This window comes from Phragmites australis, chromosome 3 (genome assembly GCF_958298935.1).
Source record: "Phragmites australis chromosome 3, lpPhrAust1.1, whole genome shotgun sequence".
Classification (NCBI taxonomy): domain Eukaryota; kingdom Viridiplantae; phylum Streptophyta; class Magnoliopsida; order Poales; family Poaceae; genus Phragmites; species Phragmites australis.
Genome location: NC_084923.1, coordinates 18,875,308 through 18,901,059, shown reverse-complemented (window position 1 = coordinate 18,901,059; position 25,752 = coordinate 18,875,308). Strand labels below are relative to the sequence as shown.

Below are 25,752 nucleotides of genomic sequence, written 5' to 3'. Positions count from 1 at the left end.
TTCACAAAGAAAAATACTTTGGTGTTCATAAAAAGTTTGCAACGGAGTCTAATACACGTCGGATGTTCCGGTGTTCACAAAATGAACAAGAGGACCATCCGGTGTTCACAAAAATGAAAGTGGAGTTCCAACAGCTAGTTTTTAGAGAGTACACGTCGGATAATCCAGTGCTTGTAATGTTAGCACAAGCCGGAGCATTCAGTGAGTATAACAAAATGTGATTGTTAAAGCAACGACTAGTTCACGGAGTTGAAGCTATTTATACCCCCTACTCGGTCATTTAAGTGTGCTGGAGTCCAGAGAAGCTCATAGACACTCAAGAAGACGTCCAAGCCACAAAAATACTAAAAGTGATCATCTAAGGCAATTAAGCATAAGATTAGAGAGTGATTAGTGCTAATAGGCTTAGAGAGAATTGTTGCTAGGTGTTGCTACCTGGAGAACGGATAAGGAGTGATCCTACACTGTACCAAGTGGTACGCCGGTACCTTGGAGTCTTGGTGACCCGCCGGTCTCGTGAGCCTTGGTGGCTCATGCGTGTTGATCCTCCGACTTGGTATAGAGCAGAGGCAAGACACTTATACGCAGACACGAAGACCCTTACCTTGGTGGCTTATGCTCCAAAGTGAAGACGACAATAAGTGATCAAAAGAGAGGCCTGTGGTAAGGCCTTATCTTGGTGGCTCAACCTACTTAAGGCCTAAGTGGCTCAAGGGCTGTGACCGGGTGCCGTTTGGGAGCTATGGCTTAAGTGGCTACTCCAACGTGGATTAAGGGTGGCGTTTATGCCATCAATACCACGAGATAAAAAATTTTTGTGCCGAGTTCGTTGTCTCTACCTTCTTTACGTTTCCGTATTTACATGCTTGCAATCTACCCTTACTTATTTACCTTCTTAAAATAGTTTGCTAGGACTGGCTATAGGCTACAAACCTTTTGAACGGTAGAGTAGACACACTAGATGAACCTAGAACACATTTACATTTAGATAGGAATCAATATAGGTTTATCTTGTAAAGTTTTGGAGCTGAATAGTTTTAAGTGTCATAATTCACCCCATCCTCCCTCTTAGGACGTCACCAATCCTTTCAGCATCGCCGCCCTAGAACGATTTGCGTTGTCACCTCTCTACCGCCTACCCGCTGCCTCTCTGTGTTTTGTCAGAGGCACCTTGATTTGTCGCTGCCTCTCTATTCTTAACAGAACAAAGAGTAAACTGACGATTTCAAAAAAAATATCACAGCAGGTGCCATTTTTATTTTGCGCTCTTACCATCGCTCACCACTACTCTTTTGCGCTTTTGCCGTTGCTTGCCGCTATTCTTTTGCGCTCTCACCGTCACTCGCCAGTACTCCTTTGCGCTCTTGCCATCGCCACTTATTCAGGATGTTATCGGGCACCATTTCAGTTCCTCGATGTCCGGTGATTTTCTATAGTGTCAACTACTGGGATTTTGCGCAGGATATGCGCGTTCACATGCATGGGTTTCATCTTTATGGTGTTCTGTCTGGTAACATTCCTTGTCCGCCTTCCCTTATTCTTCTGATGGAGCCTGTGCAGCCTTCCGTCGACAAAGCACACAAAGCAGTTACTGAAGACACGAACACTGCCTATGATAAGGTTTCTTTGCCTATCAGGATGCCTTGCAGCTGTACCCAAATCGATTGTTTGATTATGCTCAGCGGATGGATGATGATTCTCGTGTAGCATCCATTTTGGTTGCTAGTGTTGGCCCCTAACCAAACAGCCCTGTTGTCCCAGTTCTCTTGTCTTGGTGCTCATACTTAGAATGGCATTGTTGAACGTAAGCATCGTCATCTTCTTGAGATAGCTCAGGCGCTTATGATTGCCTCTTCTGTCCCACTTCATTTTTGGTCTGAGGCTGTCTCCATTGCCACCTACTTGGTCAACATCCAACCCTCTTCTACTCTCAAGGGTGGGATTCCTTTTGAGCGTATATGGATGCCTTCCTGACTACTCTTGTCTTCGCCTTTTTTGTTGTATTTGTTACGTTTTTCTCACCCCTTGTGAGCGTACCAAACTAACTGATCAATCTATTGAGCGTGTCTTTCTAGGTTATAGTGCTAAGCATAAGGATTATCAGTGTTGAGATCTGGTTACTCGTCGGATGTGTATTTTTCGGGATGTTAGTTCTTAAGCTTCCGTGGTTGAACCATGGTCTTTTCTCACTTTTTCTGCCACACCCATCACCGCTTCGTCTTCTTTTCCCCAGCAACCATTGGTGATGTCAGGACCCCGGACCCGGGTTCCCCTGTGCCTCCTGTATCAGTCCCTGGATCAAGTAGCTGATACGCACAGAATTCAACAGAATGATATCAAATACATACTTCGAATACAAATAAGTAAAATAAATACCTGAAAAGAGAAAAGATGGTCTGATGGACAAGAATCCACAGCAGACCAGCCAGGCAGAAGAGCCTACAGCGCAGTGGAGCGAAACGACGATGCAACCAAGTGCCACAGGCAACTCGGGTGCGGACGCGACCTTAGACTTCTTTTCTTCGACTTCATCTGGGTTGAGGCTGATCTCCAACTCAACAATCTGAAAGCAACAAGACTGAGTACGGAAGGTACTCAACAAGTCCTATACTACTTCAAGGGGGTTGATAGATGCATAATGGATATTTCAAGGATAAGGCTTTACGGCATAGTTTTAAACGTAAAGCAGGTTTCATGCAGGTATCCAGTTATATTCTCCACTATTAACCTTTTGAAATAAATGTAACAAAGATCTTGAAAACAAACTGCAGGCATCTTCTGTTGGTACTGAGTATCACCTTAAGTCCCCAACGTATTAGAAGGTGACCTGGTAACAAAGTTGTCAAACAGTTTTAAAACCAAAACGGTTCAGGCATCTTCTGTTGGTACTGAGTATCACCTGAAGTCCCCAACGCATTAGAAGGTGACCTGATAGCAAATCTGTTGAAATAGTTTTAAAACCCAAACCAGGGTAACAAGTTGTATCTGGGAGTTTTCAGTCCTGGGAGGGGCTATACCTCACTCCGCAGTCCCTTTTATCACATCTGGTGTACCTCTAGTACCACACAGCTTCTGGCGGAGTGCGCCAGGAACCACATCACACGGACATCTAGTCCACACACTCACGCATCAAGATGCACGCACCCGGAGTCTATTCAAGTGAGGTCAATGCTTTGCATGTCCATGACCGTGGACACGGCTATTCGAATAGGTTTACACTCTGCAGAGGTTGTACAGCTTTACCCATACGATATGCTCAGCCTCCAACCGTTGCAAGCGGAGGAGCGAATCATACCGAGACTCTCCAAACACTTTTCCTGCCGGGCTTTTCCACGAGACACGCCAAGTTCCAGAGCTGCATGTTCCGAAGGCCAGCCTCCATTTTTAAGCCTAAGCCGGTCCCTGAACCTCCAAACAGCGGGACAGATACCCCTGGCTGTTTGTTGCTCTCAGCCTCCTGGTATGATGCCCAACTCAGTCCAGTGAAGGAAAATCAAGTCCTGCCCATACAGGACGCATGGTTGCATGGGGTGGCTAAGCATGACGGCGCAAGACTCGGTCCTTAAGCGGCCGGGCTAGACATCTTCACGGGCAATGAATACCATCATGTAACTCAAGCCCCCATGAGCATCCTCCCCGGAGGACTACTCTACCTGCCCGTGCCAAAACAGTTTTCACCCATTTTTACACATCACCTTCCATGTCCCACATGACATCAAGGATTTCTCGACCATCACGGAATTCACAACCATCAAGGAATCATGGTATATGAGTTATTGTTGATAATAGTAAATCTTATCTCCGAAGAGAAGTGTTTTAAAAGCAATATCTCCGTGGAGACGTATTTTAAAAGCGACATCTCCGAGGAGATGTATTCAATCCTAAGCATGCTAGATATCAAGACGTCGTCCATCGTTAATATATTTAACAACAGGTATTCCTAGGGTGATATGTATTCTGCATGATGACATGTATGGCATGGCAGTGTTGATAGGGTTAACTACTACAAGTAGTTTGAAAGAAAACGCAATATGTAGCACATGCGATAATAAATCCGGTTTTAGTTGATCATGTGTATTATTCAAAAACATAGGTTCAATATGATCAAGGAAATAGGACTTGCCTTCTTAAAGGGTCAATTCACGATTGATCTTGTCGTTTGAGTTTCCCGGGGTTCTTCTTCATCATTGGACCTTGCCTTCAGTTCCTTCCTCGCGTTCTTGCTTAGAACCTCGACTTCGAGCCTACGCAGATTAACGACAAAAAGCACACAACGACTAAGCAATTGAACACCAGAACAAAACCAATAGAATACCAAAGCGGAAGAAGAACAACGGAGAAAACGACGAAAGCTAAATCTAGCGGAAGACGATCGGCAACTCTAATCAACACGAAGCTAGTACACAGAGAATAACGGGATAGTCTAGCGAAGCTAGGCTAAGCTATTAACCTAGTTGTTTTATCAACTTAAGAGAAAACCTGAACAAATCACGATTAACTAGGTGAACTCTTATTAGATTAATTGCCGGAAGACGACAATTAGAGATTCTACGTGTAGGTGAGTGCACGTGTACATATATGAATATATGTGTAATACTTACGTCTATATGTATGTGAGCATGCATACATATATACGTAAGTATAACTCTAGACGATTATCTGTGCTCAAGTGTGGAGATTAATATTCTAATCTATAGCACTAAAACATGGTCGTTTAGCAACTAACCTTAATTACCTAGTGTTGTTAGTTTCCACACTAAGTTATATTTTATTGCTATCATAAAAGCATACATGCAATTAATTAATTAGATTAATCTATCCTTTGAATCTAATTTTTAATTAATTATCAAAAGGTTATTCAATTAATTAATTACCAATGTTAAATTATTCTATCATATTCTATTAACATGTATTTATTTATTTAACCGCTACACGGGTTAATTTATCACCTTAATTGAACTAAGATTAATTGTAAGCCATCACATGAAATATCACATGAAATCACAATACATTGCAACATTGATTAAAAGATTAATCTAAAACCTACCCTTTAACTCATATGATGATTAACCTACACTTAAGCGAGATTAATATAAGCAACTTAAATATGATTATATCTCAAACACATTTATGGAATTATCTAAACTCGACTTTATTTATTAAAGGAGAAAATCTAAATCTAGATTAAGCGCTGCGACACGAAATAATTATTGAATGAGAAATTAAATGAACTCCAAAAATTACAAAATTTGGTATGAAGGTAGATTATGATTTTAGAGGAATATCGGCGAAAGAATCGCCGAAATCGGGGTTAAAACGGAGGAGTTATAGCGGACGGAAGATTGCCGGAATAGAAAATCCTGGAATTTAGAAAATGCCACTGTTTCACGGACTTGGTCTATGAAATTTGTGGACCGGAGGGAGGTTGTGAGGTGGGTGCACCGTAGACCGGATTTGTGGACTTGGTCTATGGTTTTTGTGGACCGGAGGTGGCTCATGTGGACGGTCCACCCTGGACCGGCCTATGGACAGGGGAGCCGGCCTGTGGGGCCCACATGGAGGTGAGAGGGGGGGCGGCCTAACGGGATAAGGCCGGCTGGGGGCTTTTCCCGAGCGGCTCAGAGAAGAGAGAGAGACTAGAGGGAGGGGCGGCGGCGGAAGAAGCGGCAGCGCCGGCGAGAGAGGAGGAGGCGCCGGTTGGCGAGGCAGGAGGCGGCACGGCGCACGCGGGCGGCGGCTGTGCGTGGCGCAGCTGGGGGCGGCGAGGCAGCGCGCGCGGCGCGCGGACGGCAGCACGGGTGGCGCGACCGTGGGAGGAAGAGGGGAGGCCGGAGGCGCGCAGACAAGCGGCGGCGGAGAGAAGACCGGCGGCGCGGCGTGAGTCAGCAGCCGGCACGGCGTGCGCGGCCGAGCAGCGCATGCAGAGGAGCGGCAGCGCGGAGGACGCACGCGGGACAGCACGGCTGGCGGGCGGCTAAGCGCGGCGCACGGCCGAGCGGTGGAGACCGGCTGGGTAGCGCGCAGGCAGAACCGCGGCTGGGCCAGCCGAGCCGCGGTGCTACGCGGAGGGGAAATAAAGGAGCCGAGGACGGGGAGACGGGGTGCTCACCGTGGATGTCAGAGCTCACGACGACTAGCGACACGACGGCACGAAGACGGCGCGCGCAAGTGACGTGGTGCGGTACGGCTCGGGGGAACGGCGGGCGGGCGACGACGGCACGCCATGGTGGGCTCGCTCAGCGGAATGGCTCAGGTGAGCGACTGCGCGCCGGCGAGCAGCGGCATGCATGGTGCCGGCGCGAAGGGGCGCACGGGCGGCAAAGGGAGCGGTGCGGCACAGCTAGCTGACAGTGCGGTGGAGGCTCAGCAGCGGCGGAGCTGCTGCGGCGACAGCGCGTGGGAGCGCGGCCGAGTGGCTGGCGGCGCGGCTTCGGTGTTGAGGAAGGGTGGGGACGACAGAGGTGCGAAGGGGCGGTGCAGGCCAATGGCGACGCGACGGCGCAATTGCGTGGGTCGACGGCGCAACGGCGCGGTGCTGTTGCAGCGGCTGCTGTGCGCTTGTGTGTATGCATGTGTGTATATGTATGCTTGGGTACGATGGCTTGCAGGCGAAGGCATGAGGGAGGAGAGCAAATGGCTGTTGCCATCCAGATGAAAAGATCAGTGAGGGCATGGGGCATGGTGGTGAAAAGATCAGAGGAAGAGAGAGAGAGAGGAGCATGGGCCTGCCTTGGTGGCCGGCGCAGTGGAAAGATTAGAGGGAGAGAGAGCACAGAGGGAGGGGATGGGCATGAGAAGAACAGAGAGAGAGGGAAAGATCTAAGAGAGGGAGAGATGGTGAGAGATATTTGTGTATTTGAATTGCAAAAGATGTATTTGAATTTGTAAATGAAATGTGTGATAATTCAAATAGATATATTTGAATTGTATTTGTATTTGCAAGGAATCAAATTGAATGGTTTGAATTGGTAATAGGATTTGGAAATATTCAAATTGAGATTGAGTGATTCAATTTGAATGCAATTGAATCAAATGGATTTGTGATAATTCAAAATGAGTTCGAATTGAAAATGGATTTGAGATATATAGGATTAAACTCAATTCAAAAGGAGTATTTGAATTAGGAGAAAGATTCATACTTGAAGCTTCGGGATTTAAGAGATGTTTGAATTCAGGAGAATTGAATTCAATTTGCATTTGAGCTGAAAAGAATAAAGATTGAGATTCGAATTTGAGAGGCATTCAAATTTGAAGTGCCACACAAGGAACCATAAGAACCAATAAACCAAAATGCATATGATCAATTTATTGCAACGATTTATTTAGAAATTAACTTGGTGCTTTCTGGAATACTTAGCCCAAAATAATATATTTGAATATATACATACGAGTATATATACATCAAATATATACTTCCTTGATTTTATACTAGTTTAATAATTAGAAAAAGTTTTAATTTGGAGCGAATTTTGCTATATTTTTATATGCTAAAATTCAGGATGTTACAGGTGATCTCTCATGTTGCGTCTTCTTCTGTGCCTCCCATGTCCTTGGTCCCCAACTCACCAGACCCTCCTTTTGATATTGTTGCGTCTCTTCCTTCCCACTACACACGTTGTTCCCATTTATCTGTCTCACATCCTGTTGTGCCACCTTCTGATGAGTTGTCTCCTTCTAGAATTTAGTTCCTTCATCTTCTCCTCGCTATTCCCTTCATGATCGCCATTCGATTCGGCCTCCTAATCATTTCAGCTTTGCTGGTGTTATGCCTGTCAAGCCATCTTCTTACCGTGATACTATTATTCATCAGGAATGGCAACATGCGATGTCAGAGGAGCTCGTTGCTCTTTAGCGCACCAGCACATGGAATCTTGTCCCTCTTCCCCCACGTGTTCGTTCTATCACGTGCAAGTGGGTCTATAAGGCTAAGACCCGCTCTGATGGTTCTCTTGAGCGCTACAAAGCTCTAATGGTTTTCCGTATAGTTGTGACTATGATGAGACCTTTGCACCTATGGCACACATAACCACAGTTCGCGCTCTTGTTGCTATTGACTATGCGTCAGTGGTCTATCTCCCACCTTAAAGTCAAGAATACCTTTCTTAATGGTGAGCTACATAAGGAGGTCTACATGCACCCACCGCCGGGGTATTCTGCTCCTAAGAGCATGGTTTGTCATCTCCGTCGCTCTCTTTATGGCCTTAAGCAAGCCCCTCATGCTGATTTAAGCGCTTTTCTTCTGTGATCATTTTTGTTGGTTTTTTTGCTAGTACTCATGATCCTACGCTCTTTGTCCACACTTCGTCTCATGGTCAGACTCTTCTCTTGTATGTTGATGACATGATTATTATAGGAGACGATTCTGTGTATATTGCCTATGTGAAGGCTAGTCTCAATGAGTAGTTTCTTATGTCCGATCTGGATCATCTTCGTTACTTTCCTGGAATTGAGATTTTTTCTACATCTGAGCAGTGGCGGAGCTTGGGCCCAATTCAAGCAAGGGCGAACACAGTGAGCTAGGTCGGAGGGGACCGAATTCCACAAACAGTGCTACATTGGGCCTAAAACCAACTTGTTTTAGGACTAATACGAACAATTTTTTGGGGCAGGGAGGCCATGGCCTACCTTGGTCTCCACTATGCTCCACCCCTGCATCTGAGGGTTTCTTTCTACCATGTGCCGATTTGCTAGATCGAGCACATCCGCTGAAATCAAGTGGTCCTCATGGGCTACTGTTGTCTCCAAGGATGGAGGTGTTGTGGTTATTGATGCCTTGCGCTGGGTTGTGCAGTGTTTGTGATGCTCTACAGTGCTTGTTGGTGGGCATCATGTGCACACTACTATGGCAAAAATTCAAAAATAGACAACATATCGAATCGTATTTACAAAAATAGACAACATAATGTTGTATTTACAAATATTTTTTTTTCTCGAACCGGCAGGAGAACTGCCCGTCGTTAAATTAAGAAGGAATAAAAGGGGTGGTACACCAAACTCAAAACAAACGCACGCACCGCAACACAACTATACAAAAAGATCAAAACAGAACACGCACACACAAAAGCTCACTGATCAAACACTGATCAACCACCACTGCCAACGCGCTGAGCAAAGAGCAAAGAAAGCCCAGCAGCACCCGCCGAACACCAGGAAGAGGCTTCCTCAACGATCTTTTGGACCAGCGAGGAGGCACAAGGACTCGCATTATCAAAGACACATTCTTTGGTTTGTGTCCACCAGCAAGGAAGCTTCACGCCACCAATCTTGGAAGGAGTTTGAAACAGGGAGAGCTGGAGCTACAAACATCAAACCAGCAGCCCGGAGGACATCCACCCAAACTTGCCTAGCAAACACACAACCAATCAAGAGGTGGGTTATGGTTTCAGCATCCTGATCACAGAGAGGGCACCTAGACGGATGAGGTAAACCACGCCGAGACAGCCTATCTGCCGTCCAACAACGTTTATGACAAGCGAGCCAAATGAAGAACTTAGCTCTAGGTGGTGCCCAAGATTTTCACAGCCTTCTCCAAGGGTCAAAACCAGTATGCCCAATGAGAAAGGATTGATAGGCTGATTTGGTCGAGAAAATGCCAGAGGGGTTAGCAGCCGAAATATGCCTGTCTTCCACTTCCTCATGAAGCCGCACCTCAAACACAAGGTCCCAGATATGCAGGAACTGCTCGAGGACTTGGACAGTGAGGGTTCCTCTGAGATCATGCACCCAAGAATTGTTAGAGATGGCTTGTTGAACCGAGCGCACCTTCGCAATACGTTTAGGCACCAGTCCAAACATATCCAGTGCCAACTCCACGAGAGATCGACCCAAAAACCAACGGTCCGTCCAAAATTTAGTAGAGCGACCATTGCCAACTTCAGAAGTGACCAAGATCGAGAACAAAGCCGAGGACTGATAAGGAACAGCAACTCCAAAGCTGATCCAAGGGCGATGAGGGTCAGTTTTTTGTAACCAAAGGCATTTCATACGAAGGGCCCAACTGAGCAGCTCCAAATTGTGAATACCCAAACCACCGAGCTCTTTTGGCATACAAACTTTGCTCAGGCAAGGAGGCAATGCCCACCATTAACTTTTCTCCGGCCTTTCCAAAGAAAAGCACGCCGCCGCTTGTCGATAGCTTTAATCACCCAACGGGGGATGTCCAGAGCCATCATGTGGTAAATTGGGATAGCCATAAGAACAGCTCTAACAAGGACAGCACGACCAGCGGGATGGATAAGAGCAGCCTTCCAGCTTGGAAGCCGATCGGCCACCTTGTCAACAAGAGTTTGAAGGACTGCCTTAGGGAGTTTCTTGACCGAAAGAGGAAGTCCCAGGTAGGTGCAAGGGAAGTCCTCAAATGCACATGGCATAGCATTCCTCACCACCTCAATGTCCACTTAATTGCACCGAATAGGAGTAGCTGAGCATTTGCTAATATTAGTCTTAAGTCCAGAAATTGCCCCAAAACAACTGAGAATCTCCTGGATAACATCAAGTTCCTCCACAACCGGCCTCAAGAACAACACCACATCGCCGGCATACATGGAAACCCAGTGCACCTGCTGTCTAGGGGACAGGGGATGCAGCAGACCATCACCTGCCGCCTTGGCAAGAACCGAGTTCAAGACATCCATAACCATTATGAAAAGCATTGGAGAAAGCGGATCACCTTGTCTCAAACCACGATGATGATCAATAATATCTCCGGGATCACCATTCAGTAGCACACGGGTGGAGGATGTAGCAAGGAGGCTACAAAGCATATGACACCAACGCGGTCCAAAACCCAGATATGTGATGATCTCCAATAAGAAGCTCCAAGAAACAGAATCGAAAGCTTTGGAAATATCTAGTTTAAGTAACAGCCGCGGCTCTTTACAATTGTGCAAAAACCGAGCTGTACTTTGGACCAAAAGAAAATTGTCCTGAATGCAACGACCTTGAATGAAAGCACTTTGATTGGCAGCCACAAGCGAAGACAGATGTGGAGCAAGTCTGTTGGCCATGATCTTCGCCACGAGCTTTGCAAAGCTATGAATTAAGCTTATAGGCCGGAAGTCTTTGACTTCCAAAGCATCGGGTTTCTTCGGAATAAGAATCAAGAAGGCAGAATTAAGGAGGCCATCCCCAGACTGGAGAGCCGAAACTGCCGCAACAACATCGTCCTTAATGATGGTCCAACAGGAACGATAAAACCTACCGGTAAAACCATCCGGGCCGGGCGCTTTGTCCAGAGGCATCAACTTGATAGTATCCCAAATCTCTTGCTCTATGATTGGATCATCAAGGGCCAACAGGTCATGAGGCGGCTGATAGAAGGAAGACAAGTTGAAAGTCTCAATGCGCTCCTCTGACGTCCCAAGAAGGCCAGAAAAGAAATCAAAAACAGCCACATGCTTTTCTTCCAGTCCAGTGATTACGCGGTCATCAACCTTGAGCTTAGCAATGAAGTTATTCCGTTTACGGTGTCTTGCATGGGAGTGGAAGAAAGAGGTGTCTGCATCTCCTTCCCGCAACCAGCTGATGCGAGAACGAAGCCGAGCAATGGTCCGATCAAGGGAGGCCAAACCGAGGCTATGCCTTTTCAGCTCACGGCGGAGCCAAGCCTCATCGGGGGACAGGGTGCGGAGGTCTTGAGCCACCTCCAGCCTGTGCACAATGTCCTTGGTCCAAGCCAGCATGGACTTGATATGCCCAGTGCTGCGCTGCCCCCAGGACTGCAGAGCTTTGGTCACGGCTTGGAATTTGAGCGCCAAGGTCTCAAAAGGACATGACGCCGGGACAGCTCCAGACCAAGCTGCCAACACAACATCCAGGAACCCCTCAAGCTTCAGCCAAAAGCTCTCAAAGTGAAAACGCCTCTTGCCTTTTGTGTTATCCCTCAAGCCAAGAATCAGAGGACTATGATCAGAGATCAAGGATGCCGAGCTCTATAAAAGACAATCCGGAAAAATTGAATCCCAATCAGAGGAACAAAAGGCACGGTCCAGTCTCACCAAAGTTGGAGCATCTCTTTCATTCGACCAAGTGTACTTTCTTCCAAGCAGAGGAATCTCCAGAAGTTCGACATCATCAATAAACCTCCTAAAGCGACCCATCTTGGCTCGGTTTATACTGGAATTGTTCTTGTCTTCTGAGCTATAAATAAGATTGAAATCACCAAGGACCAACACATAATGCACGAACATCACGGAGTTCCTGCAAGAACTGGATTTTCTCCAAGTCATTTTGAGGCCCATAGACACCAGTAAGCCACCAACTTGGACCATCCACGGAGGAAAACTGAACTGACAGAGAGGAGTCAACACGAGACGTAATTCCATGGCAGACCAAGCTTTTCCAAGCGATCAACACACCTCCACATGTGCCCTCAGCCGGCAGCGACACGAACTGATCAAAGTCAGCGCCGAGAGCAGAGAGAGTATGGCAGAGGGTGACACATGACAACTTCGTCTCTTGCAGACACACAACATCAGCCATAGAAGAACGAACCACATCACGAATCAAATCCCTCCGAGCACGTTGGTTCAAACCTCGAACATTCCAAATCAGAATTTTTGATAAATCCATAAACAAAACAAGGGAGGCGATCACAACCACATAACACAGAGGAGTTAAATCTAGGTGGAGGTAATCTCCACCAAAGAAGTCTCCAAATCTGGTACAGACCAGCCAAAAAGCGTAGCCAAGGCCTCAATATGCGCACGCGAAAGCGGCCGCGCAAAGAGACGCGCATAGCGATCCAAAGCCTCTCCAGACAGTTGAGCACCATCATAAAACAGCCCCAGAGACCGGAGGATCGGCGCTAAGTCACGTAGAGCAGCAGGGGTAGGAGCACCTCTGCCGGATTGCGCCAAACGCGTGCTGCGCCGGGGTGAAGAGGCAGGCAAGACACGTTTAGGACGCCGAGTCTGGGGTGCTGGCCGTGAGAGTAAACCATCGATCGGACGGGTTAAACGGTTCAGGAAGGAGATGGAGGCCTTTGGACGAAGAGGAGCAGCACGACCAGCCCTCCCGAGGCCCTTGGCTCTACTGGAGTAGGTAAAGCTGAAATCCTTGGTTGAGGGAGGGAGCGAGAGCCCAGGAGCTTCTAGCCGAATAAGAAAACCATCAGGCAGCCCAGCGGTCTGAGGGCCCAAAACAGCAGGTTCCGTAACGGAAGTGGGGACCAACGAAACAGCTGTGGTCGCCGAATCCACCTCGGGTCCTGGAACGACAGCAACAATCATTTCGACCATCGTAGGAATCGAAGGAGCCGCTGGTTCAATAGGACGTGGGACAACTTCCAAAGCAGAGTCAGTAGAAGCACTCGACTTAGACGAAAAGGAATCCACCGCCTCGTGATCGGGAGCCAACAGCGGCAGCTCATCAATGTCCTGCGGGGGGTCCAATGATCGGGCCAAGCAGGCCCAGCCAAGGAACCTGTGGACCCCAGCCAAGGACTCTGCACCGGGGACGGCGGAGAGAAGTGTCCTGGCGGCGGACTTGGTGCCGGAGACGGGGAAGAAACGGTTAGTTCGCCGTGGAACTCAGTGCAGCCTTGAACGATGGACTCAAGGACGTCGCAAGGTGCCACAGGTTCAACACAGCGGGAGGAGGGGGCAGCAGCCGGAAATTTTGTTGCCGAACCCTCACCTGAGTTGAAGGCGTCAGCCGAGGAGCCAGCAAGGTCAAAATCCCGAACCACATCGGACCGGCGACGAGAGTGGGGTGGACTAGCATCGTGCTCGCTTGGGGGGGACGGTGGCTCCTGCAGCGAGGTCGGCTTGACGATCTCATCCTTGACTATGGTGATGGGGTATGACAATACCCTCTTTCCCAAAAGCCCATTAACGTCTCCTTCCATGGCCGGCTCGATAATCAGCAAGTCTTTGAGAGGGGGAATCAACTCCGGGTCGATCGTCCATGCCGTCAACCGAAACACGGACCGGACGGAACGGTCCGCCGTGTTTGGGTGGAGATGTTGGATGCAGCAGTAGGAATAGAGAAGTTGTTCGGCCGTCGCAAGCTCCCACGCATGAGCGGGGACGCCATGGAGGGACAGCTCAACTCTATACGGAAGCGAACGTCCAGTTGCATGGACCAGACGCGACCAAGGCTTAACGAGGAAGGAGCCGCAAGAAGTGTGAACAGGTTCGCCCCGATTAGCGACCAGCTCGGCAGCCCGGTCATCCGGCAGGAGCAGCAGGAAATCCTCAGGCTTGGACCGATGGATGGAGAGGAGGTCGGGACTGAGATCAAACTTGTCAGCGATCGCAGCCAGGGCCTCCTGCGGAGAGATTGAAGGCCTATTTCCAATGATCATAACGAACACCGCACGGCGCATGCCGAATTCAGACTGGTCAATGAAGCTTGATCGGTGAATAATGGTGCAAGGCACTGGAGGAAGAGCCTCCGGCTTAGACGAGGCCATCCTAACGCCAACGTCCAATTCGGGATGGCCACGGGAGTCCAGGGAATGGTCTCCACACGAGGCCGACGATCCAGGCGTAACAGGGTTAACAGCGGAAGGGCGGCGCCTGCGCGGACGGCGGCGCTTCCTTCCACCGGGACCATCTTGACCACCAGCCTGATGAGCAGGGCCACCCTCCACTGGGACAGCATCACATGGCAGCTCGGTGTCAGGGGCATCTTGGGTGGTGAGGGAGGCAGACGGCGTGGTGATCCGACGCCAGACGGGCCGACGCACCCCAGGAGCTTCACCGGCCAATGACATGGCCGCCGCCGGAGGATCACGTGGACGGGGGCACTCAGCCACCCTGTGTCCCAAAGAATGGCAGCGGAAACACCGGACGCTAAGCCGACACGCCGACACGCGATGATCCACCGCCAGACAGTTAAAACACCTTCCACGGAGGTCAGCAGGGACGGGCCTACGCTGGCTGAGCGAGGGACGGTGGAGCTTCCGCCTGGAGTGCTTGCAGACCACCAACCGCCAGCCGCTCGCGTCCAAGCCGTTGTCCTTAGGGGAGGACCGGGAGGACACGGAGCGGGCTGCGGCCGCAGCGGAGCACTCAGTGGGCGCCAACCAGGGGGCAGGGGAGGAGCGTAGAAGAGGGTAGGTTTCCGCCGGTGCTTTCCTTTTCACGGCGTCCCTGAAGGAGAGTGGCGCCAACGGCGAACTCGGCTCCAGCCACCGCAAAGCCTTAGGGTGGCCCGTCGAGGGAGGGGGCTGCACCAGCGGGGAGAGTGAGGGGGACGACTTATGGGAGGAGGCTAAAGCGGGAGTGGTGGCCGCCGGATCCGCGGTGGATGCCGGCGTGGTTTTGAAGGGGGCTTGGGGAGGCGGAGCGCCTGGGCGGGAGAGGGGAGCCGAGGCATCCATCACTTAGTGTGATTATAACTGTATTTACAAATATAACAAGTGTATTCGGCATGTAGTGTGCCGAAACATATAGGACATAGTATTTAACACACCGTGTGACGAATATGAACAACAGTGCTATATACGCCCCTGTATCCACCCAGGGCTCTGAATGCGCACCCGTGACATCAATCATGCATGCATGCAAACCTCCCACCTACCAGAATAGCCCACTCACCAACCAACTAGGCGTTGCCACCTAGCACACCAACCCATGCACTAGTGTTTTATTTTTCGTTTGTTCTCGACAATTTCTCGCTGGAAACTTAGGGGCTGTTTAGTTAGGAGCCAAAGGGAGCCAAGCCAAATTTTGGCCGTGCCTTGAAAATTTGACCTCCGTTTAGTTTGAGGCCAAAATTTAAATCATGCCACGAAAAGATTTGGCCAACCAAAATTTTTCTATAGTGTCTCTAGACAAATCTCGAACAGCCAAATCGTCCACCAAAATTTTTTGCCGATCAAACTTTGGCTTTGCCTCAAACCAAACGTCATTTTGGCGGCCAAAATTTGGCACTGACCAAATTTTGACTTGGCCTGTTGGGGGCAAAAACCAAACAACCCCTAGATTTTCAAACGATTTTCACAGGTCGATTGGTAACATTTTGTGCACAAATTGGGATTCATAATAAATATGTTATGATCATAAATCCTGCACCAGGATCGTAAAATATTTCACACACGTTCAATACCATGCATCTTTTTACTCTGATCATGTGGACTTTTATTTTTTTTCGAAAGGACGGCAGTAGGATTGGCAATTTTTTCATAGAAGAAGAGCATTGACCCAATTTATAAGAGAACCGGGTCCAAAAACCTCAAAATTGTGCGGTTTAACTAAAAACCGACAGACAACCTAGAGATGACAATACGACCTCAACTCAAAACGGACGCCCACACCTAGTTTTGTCATCTCCAGGTTGTCTTTCGGTTTTCAATTAATCCGCGCAGTTATGAGATTTTCGGACCGATTTCCCTTATAAATTGGGTCAATTCTCTTCTTTTATGAAAAAAAATCGACAATTCTCCTGTTGTCCTTTCGAAAAAAATAAATAAAAGCGCACATGATCAGAGTAAAAACATGCATGGTATTGAACGCGTGTGAAGGATTTTACGATCCCGGTGCAGGTTTTTATGATCACAAAATATTCATTATGAATCCCAATTTGTGCACAAAAATGTTAGTAATCTACTAGTGAAAACCGTTCGAAAATCTAAGCTTTCAGCGAGAAATTGTCGCGAACAAACGAAAAATAAAACACTAGTGCATGGGTTGATGTGCTAGGTAGCAACACCTAATTGGTTGGTGGCTAGGCTGTCCTGATAGGTGGGAGGCTTGCATGCATGTATGGCTGGCGTCACGTCATGGGTGCGCTGAATAATTCAGAGCACTAGGCTAAGGACCGTATTCGGTATATGGTGTGCTGAATACAATACTGTAGCCTGTATTCGGCACACCATGTGCCGAATATAAGGCAAGTTTCACGTATTCTGCACTCGGTGTGCCAAATATTCTTTGTACTATATGTTTTCGACCCTTGTGCTGAAAACTTGATTTCGGCACACCACATGCCGAATACACTTGCTATATTTATAAATACAACATCATGTTATCTATTTTTGTAAATACAATTCGGTATGTTGTCTATTTTTGGATTTTTGCCCTACTACTGTTTGTGCTACTGGTGCATCTCTACGTAGTCCAGGCCTCTTCTTCCAATTTGGTGTGCTAGGCCATTCTTGTTATTCAGTCTACCTTTGAAGATGGTTGTTGCTCGCTACTTTTGTCTATGCTGCCTGCTAGTGTCTTAGTTTCGTATTAGTCTTCGCAATTCCATTGCGTCCACATCCAAGTCTCAGTTTCTCTTTAAGTTTGTCTATGCCGTGTGAGTTCACATATTCGTCAGTTAGCTAATCTTTTTCTGTCGTTATAGATGAGACAATGCAATCTAGGTCTTTCCGTAGCTTTAGTGATAACTTCATTTGTTGCCTTGCTACTTGCCATTGCTTTGTTTGTAATTCTTGATCTAGGACATTCTTTTGTCATCTTGGTCTTTTATGTAGCTTTAGTGACAATTTTGTTTGTCGTCTTGCTACTCGTCATCGCTTTGTTGTGATTCTTGACCAAGGGCATTCTTTTGTTGTCATCATCACAACTCTACTCGTGTGTTTCGTTTTGCACTTCTCGACTTGATTCGACGGGATTACCAAGACTCCGCTCTACCACTGCTTTGAAGAGACATATATTGGATGTATAAGTGTTATATTGTCTAAGTTTGTTACTTAGTATTCACTCTTTCAAATACAACACTATTGCATATGCCTTGCATTTGAGGACGGTGTTAAGGGTACAATAGTCAAGTGTATTTCAATAGTTACTCTTAGGGCCTGTTTGTTTCAGCTAGAGATTCTGAAAAGCAGCTTATAAAAGCTGGATTGTGAAAAACTGGATTATGAAAAGCTGGATTGTGAAAAGCTTTTAGACTGTAGATTCTAAAAAAATTTAATGGGCAGTTTAGTAAAATGGACTTTCACAATCTATCAAAAGCTGAGGAAAACCAGCTTCTCAGATTCTCACAATCCAACCAGCAGATTTTAAAAAGCTATAACCAAAAGCTGCCTGTTTGTTTCAGCTTCGGATTATAAAAGCTGAAAGCCAGAATCCGAAGCTGAAACAAACAGGGCCTTAGTCCTAAGGTTTCTCTCACGTACTCTATATATTACCCCTATGGGGCTATCATTAAATACAAATTGTTATTCCTAACAAAGCTCACAAAGCGTATTGTTGTTAGATGCTTCTTACACATGAACACAGGTACAGGATGAGGTTATTGCTCTTTATTGTGTTCCTTTAGAGCTTCAGTTGGTTGATATCTTTGCGAAGACGCAGAGTACAACTCAGCATAGGTTCTATCTCTCCAAACACAATGTGGTTAATCCCCCATGAGTTTGAAGGGGGTTGTTAGAGATATATTGTGATTTATTGTGTCTTTGTAATATCCTCATACTATAAGAGGTTCTTTGCATATTGCCCACCTGTACAAGTATATATATTGGCCTATGACCTCCATGAAATACAAGTTATTATTCCTAACATTACCAATGTTATACATTAAGAATTTAGACTTGTCACATGAAAGTAATATAAGTATTTTGATTCACTATGATTTATTAGTTTTTGGTAACGTATGAGAAAAAAATGGTCAAAGGTGTGCAGACCGTATTAATGTCCTAAATGACAAAAGTAAATAGGAAGGGAGGGTAGTATGCATTGACTAGAGAGGAATATCAAAGTTGGTTTCATTGTTCCATACCTTCAAAAACTCGGCAACTTTTGCAGCCCATTGTTGTTGTTCAAAAGAACTAGAATTGCCAATCCAGGTAAACATAGTCTTTCCAGATTGCAAAATAAAGCAATCTGTGGAACTCAATGACGTTGAAACCTTGAAAATAAAATAATAATAAGTTCACGAAGCAACAATTCGGATTCTTCTAAGTAAGTCTCGCTGGCCAAGAAAATCGTGCAAAGAGCAATAAGAATATTAGTATGAAGGGCCATTATACTTCTATACTTCAGTAACAAAAGTGATTGAAATATATTTGCTCATATTTCCCCATAGCTAAAGCTTTTTAGGTGAACTGGTAGGTACATGAGACTTAATATGGTATTAGACCCAAAAGTCTTGAGTTTGAGGCCTAGCAAAAGCAATTTTAACTAAAGTATTGCTATGCCTACTTCTAATCCACACCAGAGGCCTAATGGATCCCATGCGTGGATAGTTCTGAAGTATTATTTCCTACCTTTCCTCATAAGCTTGAGCTTGGAGGATGAACTTGTTGGTGAATGAAACTTAATAAAAAAATTAATTCTCGTTTCAAAATCTTTATAAGAACAGGTACAGGTCAAAAAATACCGCATCAACTTGAAGTGCTTTATTGTTATGAACTGATGTTCCAGAAATTCGAACGAGAGCAGTGCCATCAGCAGAATATGTTTCATCCGTCAGACCATTTTGTTCTACAAATTTCTTGTATCCAGAGCTGATACCACCCTGCATGATTTGCCAAATATATTTATCTATTTATTTCTAGAGTAACGTTACAAATCATTCTTCAGTTCAATAGATTGATTCATTACTAGTTCCTTGAAGAACAGCACTCATTTGTCATTATATATAACATAATCACACTGAGGATCATACCTTCAGAATAACCATTGGCTGGAAAAGAGCAACAAATTGTGGTGGCTCTTTCCCTTGATAAATACGACCCTACAATAACACAACCAAGAAATGAAACTCCACTATAGGAAATATTGTACGAATCATCAGAATATGTATACAGTACCAGCACAGGTTTTCCTTTCAATGAATTCCAAATTGTATTAGCTGTTTGAAAAGTCATCTCTTGATCTTCCTATGTGAAATAAACAAAGGATAAGTTCAGAAATCACAGCACAGTTGTGTGGGCATTGAGTAACCCATAAATCCACATATAGTATATGTGACACACTATTTAAAATATGTAAGGACCACCATCAAGCAAACTTACACAAAAATAGTATGTAGAGAAGAATTCATGACAAAATATTAACAAGTAGGTATCAATTGATCTTGTGGTTCTTGGTTGGGCATTGCAAATGCGATACTTGTGGTTGTTGAAATCAAATCTTCACAAACCTTGGGCTGGCCTTAGAGTTTCAGTCCCTGCTAATTCTGCGGCCATGTTCTCTATCATGATGTGCTCTGAAATTGGCAATGGTTCTAACACTAAGTTCTGGACGGATCGCTGGCTAATGAGGAAGTCAGTTGCTGACCTGGCCCCTCATGTGCTCGCTTTAGTGCCCAATCACTTTATAAATAGTCGAACTATCCAACACGCCCTCACAAATAGGTGTTGGGTCAATGACATTAGAGGGGATGCATCAGTACAAGTCATAGCCGAGTTCTTCAATTTATGGGACATCGTCTCAGAAATAGAGCTGCATAATTGGGTGGAGGATACGCATAGATGGATGGGCACACTGTCCGGCGTGTTCTCTACCCGGTCGGCATATAAGGCCTTCTTCACCAGCCGTATCACCTTCAAGCCGTGGAAGAGGTTGTGGAAATCTTGGACGCCTCCTAGAGTGAGGTACTTCATTTGGTTGGCTTGCCACAATCGTTTTTGGACAGCCGATCGCCTAACCCGACGCTAATTGCCTCATCCTGATTCGTGTCCTCTCTGCGATTAGGACTCGGAAACCATTACACACCTTCTGGTCGAATGCGTTTTCGCCAGGCAAATTTGGGTGGATTCTCTGCAGGAGATTGGTCTACAACATGTGGCGCCGACGAGCATGAGCATGGCCTCCTTCCAAAACTGGTGGCGACTTGCTGCATAGCAACTCAACAAGAATCAACACAAGGGGTTCAACTCCTTGGTGATCCTAGTGGCTTGGTTCATTTAGAAGCATCGTAATGCTTGTGTTTGAGGGTGAGAGGCCAAGCGTGCAGGGTCTCCTTAGGGCCATTAGAGAAGAGGTCGTGCTGTGGCATGCAGCGGGCGCTCAGTTTCTGAGTTTGCTTTGGCCTTTGGCACTTTAGGCTTTGGTCGCCCCTCGAACTACCTAAGGCGCACTGGTGATGAGTGCATAGTTTTGTAGTGCATGTGTTGTTTTCCTTTCTTTTTTGCCTTCAATTTGTGGGGTTGTCCTTTGTTCTGCGGAGTTTTCCTGTTCGGACCCCTCCTTCCTTTCTTAATATAATGACAGGCAGTTCTCCTGCCGATGCAAGAAAAAAAATGCATTTAAAAGTAAGGGGAGATGCAAGGCAAAAAAAAGTTCGATGCACTACATCTTAAGCATGTATATATTGAAATGACAATTACCAGTACACTATCTTTCCCAATCCAATAAGTTAGATAGAATTCTTCTCTTTTGTCACCAGAATGATATGTGTAGAGAACAACAAAACAGTCTCCGCTGTATAATTTTCCAAGTTCCTCCTTTGGAAGAGCAGTCTTAGCACTGCCATTAATTAACCAAACCTGAAATATGCACCGATTTTTCTTATGGTTTCATTTCCATTTTGCATCCCTATTGTACTTGATTGGAAAATGCAAGTTATAAAGCATGAAGTAAATTCAGCAAAACCTCAAGCTTTCCACTGCTTTCTAGCAAAGGAGGAACTTCATCATTTACTGGAGCATTGCTTTTTGAGACTCCTTTGACATTGACACCTTTCTTCTTCAATAACGCTAGATAAAAACTAGTTGTTATCAAGAATGACAAAGGATCAATTTTAAAATCCTAATAAAGAATATACTACCTGCAACTTTCCCTCGCCCTTCTTCCACACCGGCATTCCCTGCCGCATTACTTACTGGCCATGATTCAAACTTAGACTTGAATGTATGATTCTCATAACCTTGAATCACTTGAGTTATTCTTGTTGTCTTTGGCCTATTTTGTTTAATAATGAATTTCTACAAGAGGCAACATTAAGATAGGATACATCTTTGAACAATGCAACAAACCAAGAAAGTTGGATTGTAGGTTTACCTCAACTGCAGCACTGGCGGTTTTCCTATCATCAACTTGTGTTACCCGACCAACCCATACAAACAGCTCAGCCCCACAGTCAAGTAAAAAGCATTTAGTGTTCTCCAGAATTGATTTTGTAAGAACATTGTCTTCTAAATTCAATTGGCCATTACTGATACTGCAAACACAACAATAAACGGTTTGGGATAAAACAATTGGATAAATAAAAATACAACTGAAAACTGTAAGGCAAACATAGCACATATACACAGGGCAGTCAGACCTCAAGAAAAGAGCAATAGGCTTTATGGACCAACTAGAGGTGTGCTTCCCATTTAGTCTGTTAAAACTAACAAAAATTTGAGCAGGCCTATATAAAGCACTAGCAAACCAACTAATTAATCTGTACAGAATTGTCCAAAAAAATTCCTTGTAATCAGGGAATGAACCTCTGAAGAAGCTGTAGATTCAGAAGAACATAACATGTTGCTAATTTTCATTCTGGCATTCAAAAAAATGTGCTCATCAGAAAGTTACAAGTGCTGACTGTCTCCCAGGTACTATATCTTAAACAAACCCAAATACAATTTTTTTGCAACAACAATTTCTTTCGGGTTTCATCTTCATAAGATTGGCTGGGTTTTTACATTGGCTTGCCAAGCCTATCACAACCCTCCTCCTTTACATGGGCTTCGAAATTTTTAAAATACATTCTCAAACTTTCATTTTGAAGAAGTGATTATAACTTATAAGCTAGACTGTGTAATTACGCAGGACGTTCCCCATCCCACACTCAATCCAGTGATCTCTCTGCAATTCTTTGTATAGATACTTAAAATCAGAATATCGGAGTTAACTAGTTGTAAACTAATAGTACATACCTGTAAAGCTTTGGTGGTGTCGTTTCAAGAACAACATCGTCATCAATTACAGCCTTTTTCCCTATCGGTGCAAAACCACCAAAAAGGGCCCAGAATTCACCTGAATCTGATTCTGCTTGCAATTTTCCATCATCTATTATTGGAAAAAATATATATAAGAAAAGTGTGTGGACTTGCTGCGGTTTTTGCATGTATGAAGTTTACATGGTGCTCATCTCACCAACAATTGCAACATCACACACTCCATCATGATACTTCTCTTTTAAATGTTGGATCACTTCCAAAGCTTTGGCCATTTCTTGAATATTGGAGTTAGCACCATTGAATTGATATATTTTCTTTTCAGTATCCAAGATAAAAACATCATCATGGTTCAATGATGAACGAGCAAAGAGAACCTGAACAAAGAAGCCATTTAGTTAATACATCACGAGGATTGATTCAAATAGTTCATGTAACATATGAAGCAAGGAGGTGAAGATATTTTACCTCTTTAACTCTGATAGCTCTCTTCCCTTTGCAAATATATAGCCGCATTTCAAACTTCTCCTCTTCTGGCTTTTTAAACCCGGAAGCAAAACCTCCCGCCAAGGGTATGATGCATGGCTTAAAGTATGATAGGAATTTATCAGATTCATAGCCTTGTGGTTCCCTGTGCTGTACTGCACGACCCCCAAGCATGGTGTCAAGTTCAACAGTCTTGATTGCTGCAGTTCCAGCTTCATCCTGCATAACAACAAATCATTTCAAGAAGTAGGCATGAAATGTAATTTCTAGCATAGAAAATTTGAGGTGTCATAGAAAACCTACCTGGCTAGAATCTTTTCCAATCCAGAAGTGGATATAAAAAAGATAAGCACCCCCTTTGTTACAAGTCGTCTAAAAGATGGACAGAGGCATTAGAAAATATTGTTTGTGAAAAGAAATATAAAGATGCCTATGAAAGAGGAAGGAAAATTAAAAATTACCTGCAGAACTATATATGAATCTCCACAGTAGAATTTACCATAATCTGATTTTGGCAAAGGAGCTGGCTTAAAATCTTCAATCCTCCATATTTCTGTCCCTCTGTATTTAAGTTAAGGGGCATACAACATAAAGAGAAAAGAGAAGTCTTGTGTGGAAACAAAAACATAACAGCTAAATAAACCGTCAGCCTGTTTCAAGACATCGAAGTAAGGATACGGTTTATGGCCAGCTCCTTGAAATGCAGGATCAAGCACTACTTTTGCATTTGACATTGAGCAGGAATCTTACAAAAGCTTACTTGAACAATACAGAGAGACAGACAGTTCCCGCCACTAGACAAGACCACAGAACACTAGGACCTCATATACTGCAAAAGTATATAGAAAGAAACTAAAAACCATCAACCCAGTAACAAGGGAATCCAGAATTTCTAAACATACAAATTCATGTTTGCAAATAGAGTTGTTTCCAATTTTCATGATAGATATCAAAACGTATATCTGATCCATCTTTTTTGTCTCTTCTAATTTATGTGTACAGACTCTCGGACAAACATGGTGTGCCCAATCAGTTCTGTTTAATTATACAAATTAGACTACCAGTAAAGTTGAGAGATATCCACTACTTCTATGGAGAAGACATGCTGTAAAACTAAGTTTATGAACTTCCCCAAATCGAGCATATCAAAGGTTCACAGTGTCAGAGATTACAAAGCATCTCACATGTAATTTGGATCAGGCACTCAACTATACCCATCATGCAAAATAGCTATATATCCCAAAAGAGATGCAGCTTACTTGGCATGATACAAGTTGATGAACCACTGAAATAGCACAGCAACGTTCAATCTGACCATGATGGAACCTAGGGTTATCTGGCTCAGGCCATCAGAGTTCATGGTATTGCACGATGCCAGACGGCAATTAGTGCAGTCAATGAAAATTGGTAGATCCATGAAACAGTTGCATCACCAGTGACAGTGGATCAGCATCGACATCACAGTATGCATGGTGTGCGTGCACATATGCAACACAAACCATGTATCTACAGCAAACAGCATCCGCCATATTCTCATCGGGGGAGCACAGCAATCACCGACTGCACCATAAGATCCATCATCAACAGCAGCAGCCATACACCCTCGCGCCAGTGGCTGCCCAACATCGCCATTTGGCAGCAACGTTACGTTACGGGCAAGCCGTAGCCAGTGCCCAGTGCAGGTCCGATCGGGGAGCAGCGGCAACCGCCAAACGGAGAGCGGCGGCAACATTGGTGACGCCAAACCTATCCGCATCCGCGCATCCGCTGTTCACTCTGCATTTCACCCCCATTGATGGCGCCGAAATGCGCCGATCACCGAGGTTTCACCCCATTTCCGGCGAGGCGACGCCGCGCACGAGCCAACCGTGACTAGAGCCACCGACCAATCGATCACCGCACACCAAACCGGAATCCGCGCCGATCCGATCGCCCCGCGCGTACGACGACGCTTCCGCGCGCAGATCAAACCGCGAGGCGTGAGGTGGCCATAGAAACCACCCGAAATCGATCGCGCAAAACGAGAACAAAAAGAAGAAGGGGGGAAAAGCGAGCTGCTGAACGACGTCGAGCGATACCTGCGGGCGGGGGGATGGAGCCGGAGGGCAGAGGGCGGCGCGACGAGAGCGGAGGAGGCGACGCTGCGGAGTAACGGAAAAGCGGGGCGTCCCTCACTCGCGGAATGGAACGGACGGGTGGATCTGACGCGAAGCCGCTTTTGCAATTGCCTGGTTTAAGAAGGGCCCCTATTTATACGGCACGGCGGGGAGGGGCATGCTATGGAGCACTGATAGCAATTTAACCTGATTATTTATTTATCCGTGGATAAAAATCTTAATAGGATCCGATAGGGTTCTAATTTGATATCTATAGATATATTTGTAGATGAAAAATACTATTTTACGTATATACAAATATAGATATGGATTAATCGTACTCAACTCATGAAACCGTATGTCCGTATAATCTCATTAACAAGT

The 25,752-nt window shown here is 45.6% G+C and overlaps 1 protein-coding gene across 4 annotated transcripts in view; it reads right to left on the bottom strand.

Annotated features, from left to right (window-relative positions):
• LOC133912541 (villin-2-like) overlaps positions 1 to 25,507 on the bottom strand; it is a 39,175-nt gene extending 13,668 nt beyond the window's left edge. For all 4 annotated transcript variants that reach the window (XM_062355336.1, XM_062355338.1, XM_062355337.1 and 1 more), the window contains exons 1-15: positions 25,351 to 25,507; positions 23,951 to 24,101; positions 23,734 to 23,833; positions 23,576 to 23,644; positions 23,255 to 23,491; positions 22,986 to 23,163; positions 22,766 to 22,898; positions 21,903 to 22,062; positions 21,670 to 21,826; positions 21,495 to 21,598; positions 21,230 to 21,388; positions 19,709 to 19,777; positions 19,564 to 19,632; positions 19,276 to 19,413; positions 18,676 to 18,804 (exon numbers count right to left, since the gene is read on the bottom strand). In XM_062355336.1, the coding sequence (XP_062211320.1) occupies positions 18,676 to 18,804; positions 19,276 to 19,413; positions 19,564 to 19,632; positions 19,709 to 19,777; positions 21,230 to 21,388; positions 21,495 to 21,598; positions 21,670 to 21,826; positions 21,903 to 22,062; positions 22,766 to 22,898; positions 22,986 to 23,163; positions 23,255 to 23,491; positions 23,576 to 23,644; positions 23,734 to 23,833; positions 23,951 to 24,006 (1,758 nt within the window). In that variant the 5' untranslated portion in view covers positions 24,007 to 24,101; positions 25,351 to 25,507. The remainder of the gene's footprint in view (positions 1 to 18,675; positions 18,805 to 19,275; positions 19,414 to 19,563; positions 19,633 to 19,708; positions 19,778 to 21,229; positions 21,389 to 21,494; positions 21,599 to 21,669; positions 21,827 to 21,902; positions 22,063 to 22,765; positions 22,899 to 22,985; positions 23,164 to 23,254; positions 23,492 to 23,575; positions 23,645 to 23,733; positions 23,834 to 23,950; positions 24,102 to 25,350) is intronic.
• Positions 25,508 to 25,752: the final 245 nt, after the last annotated feature.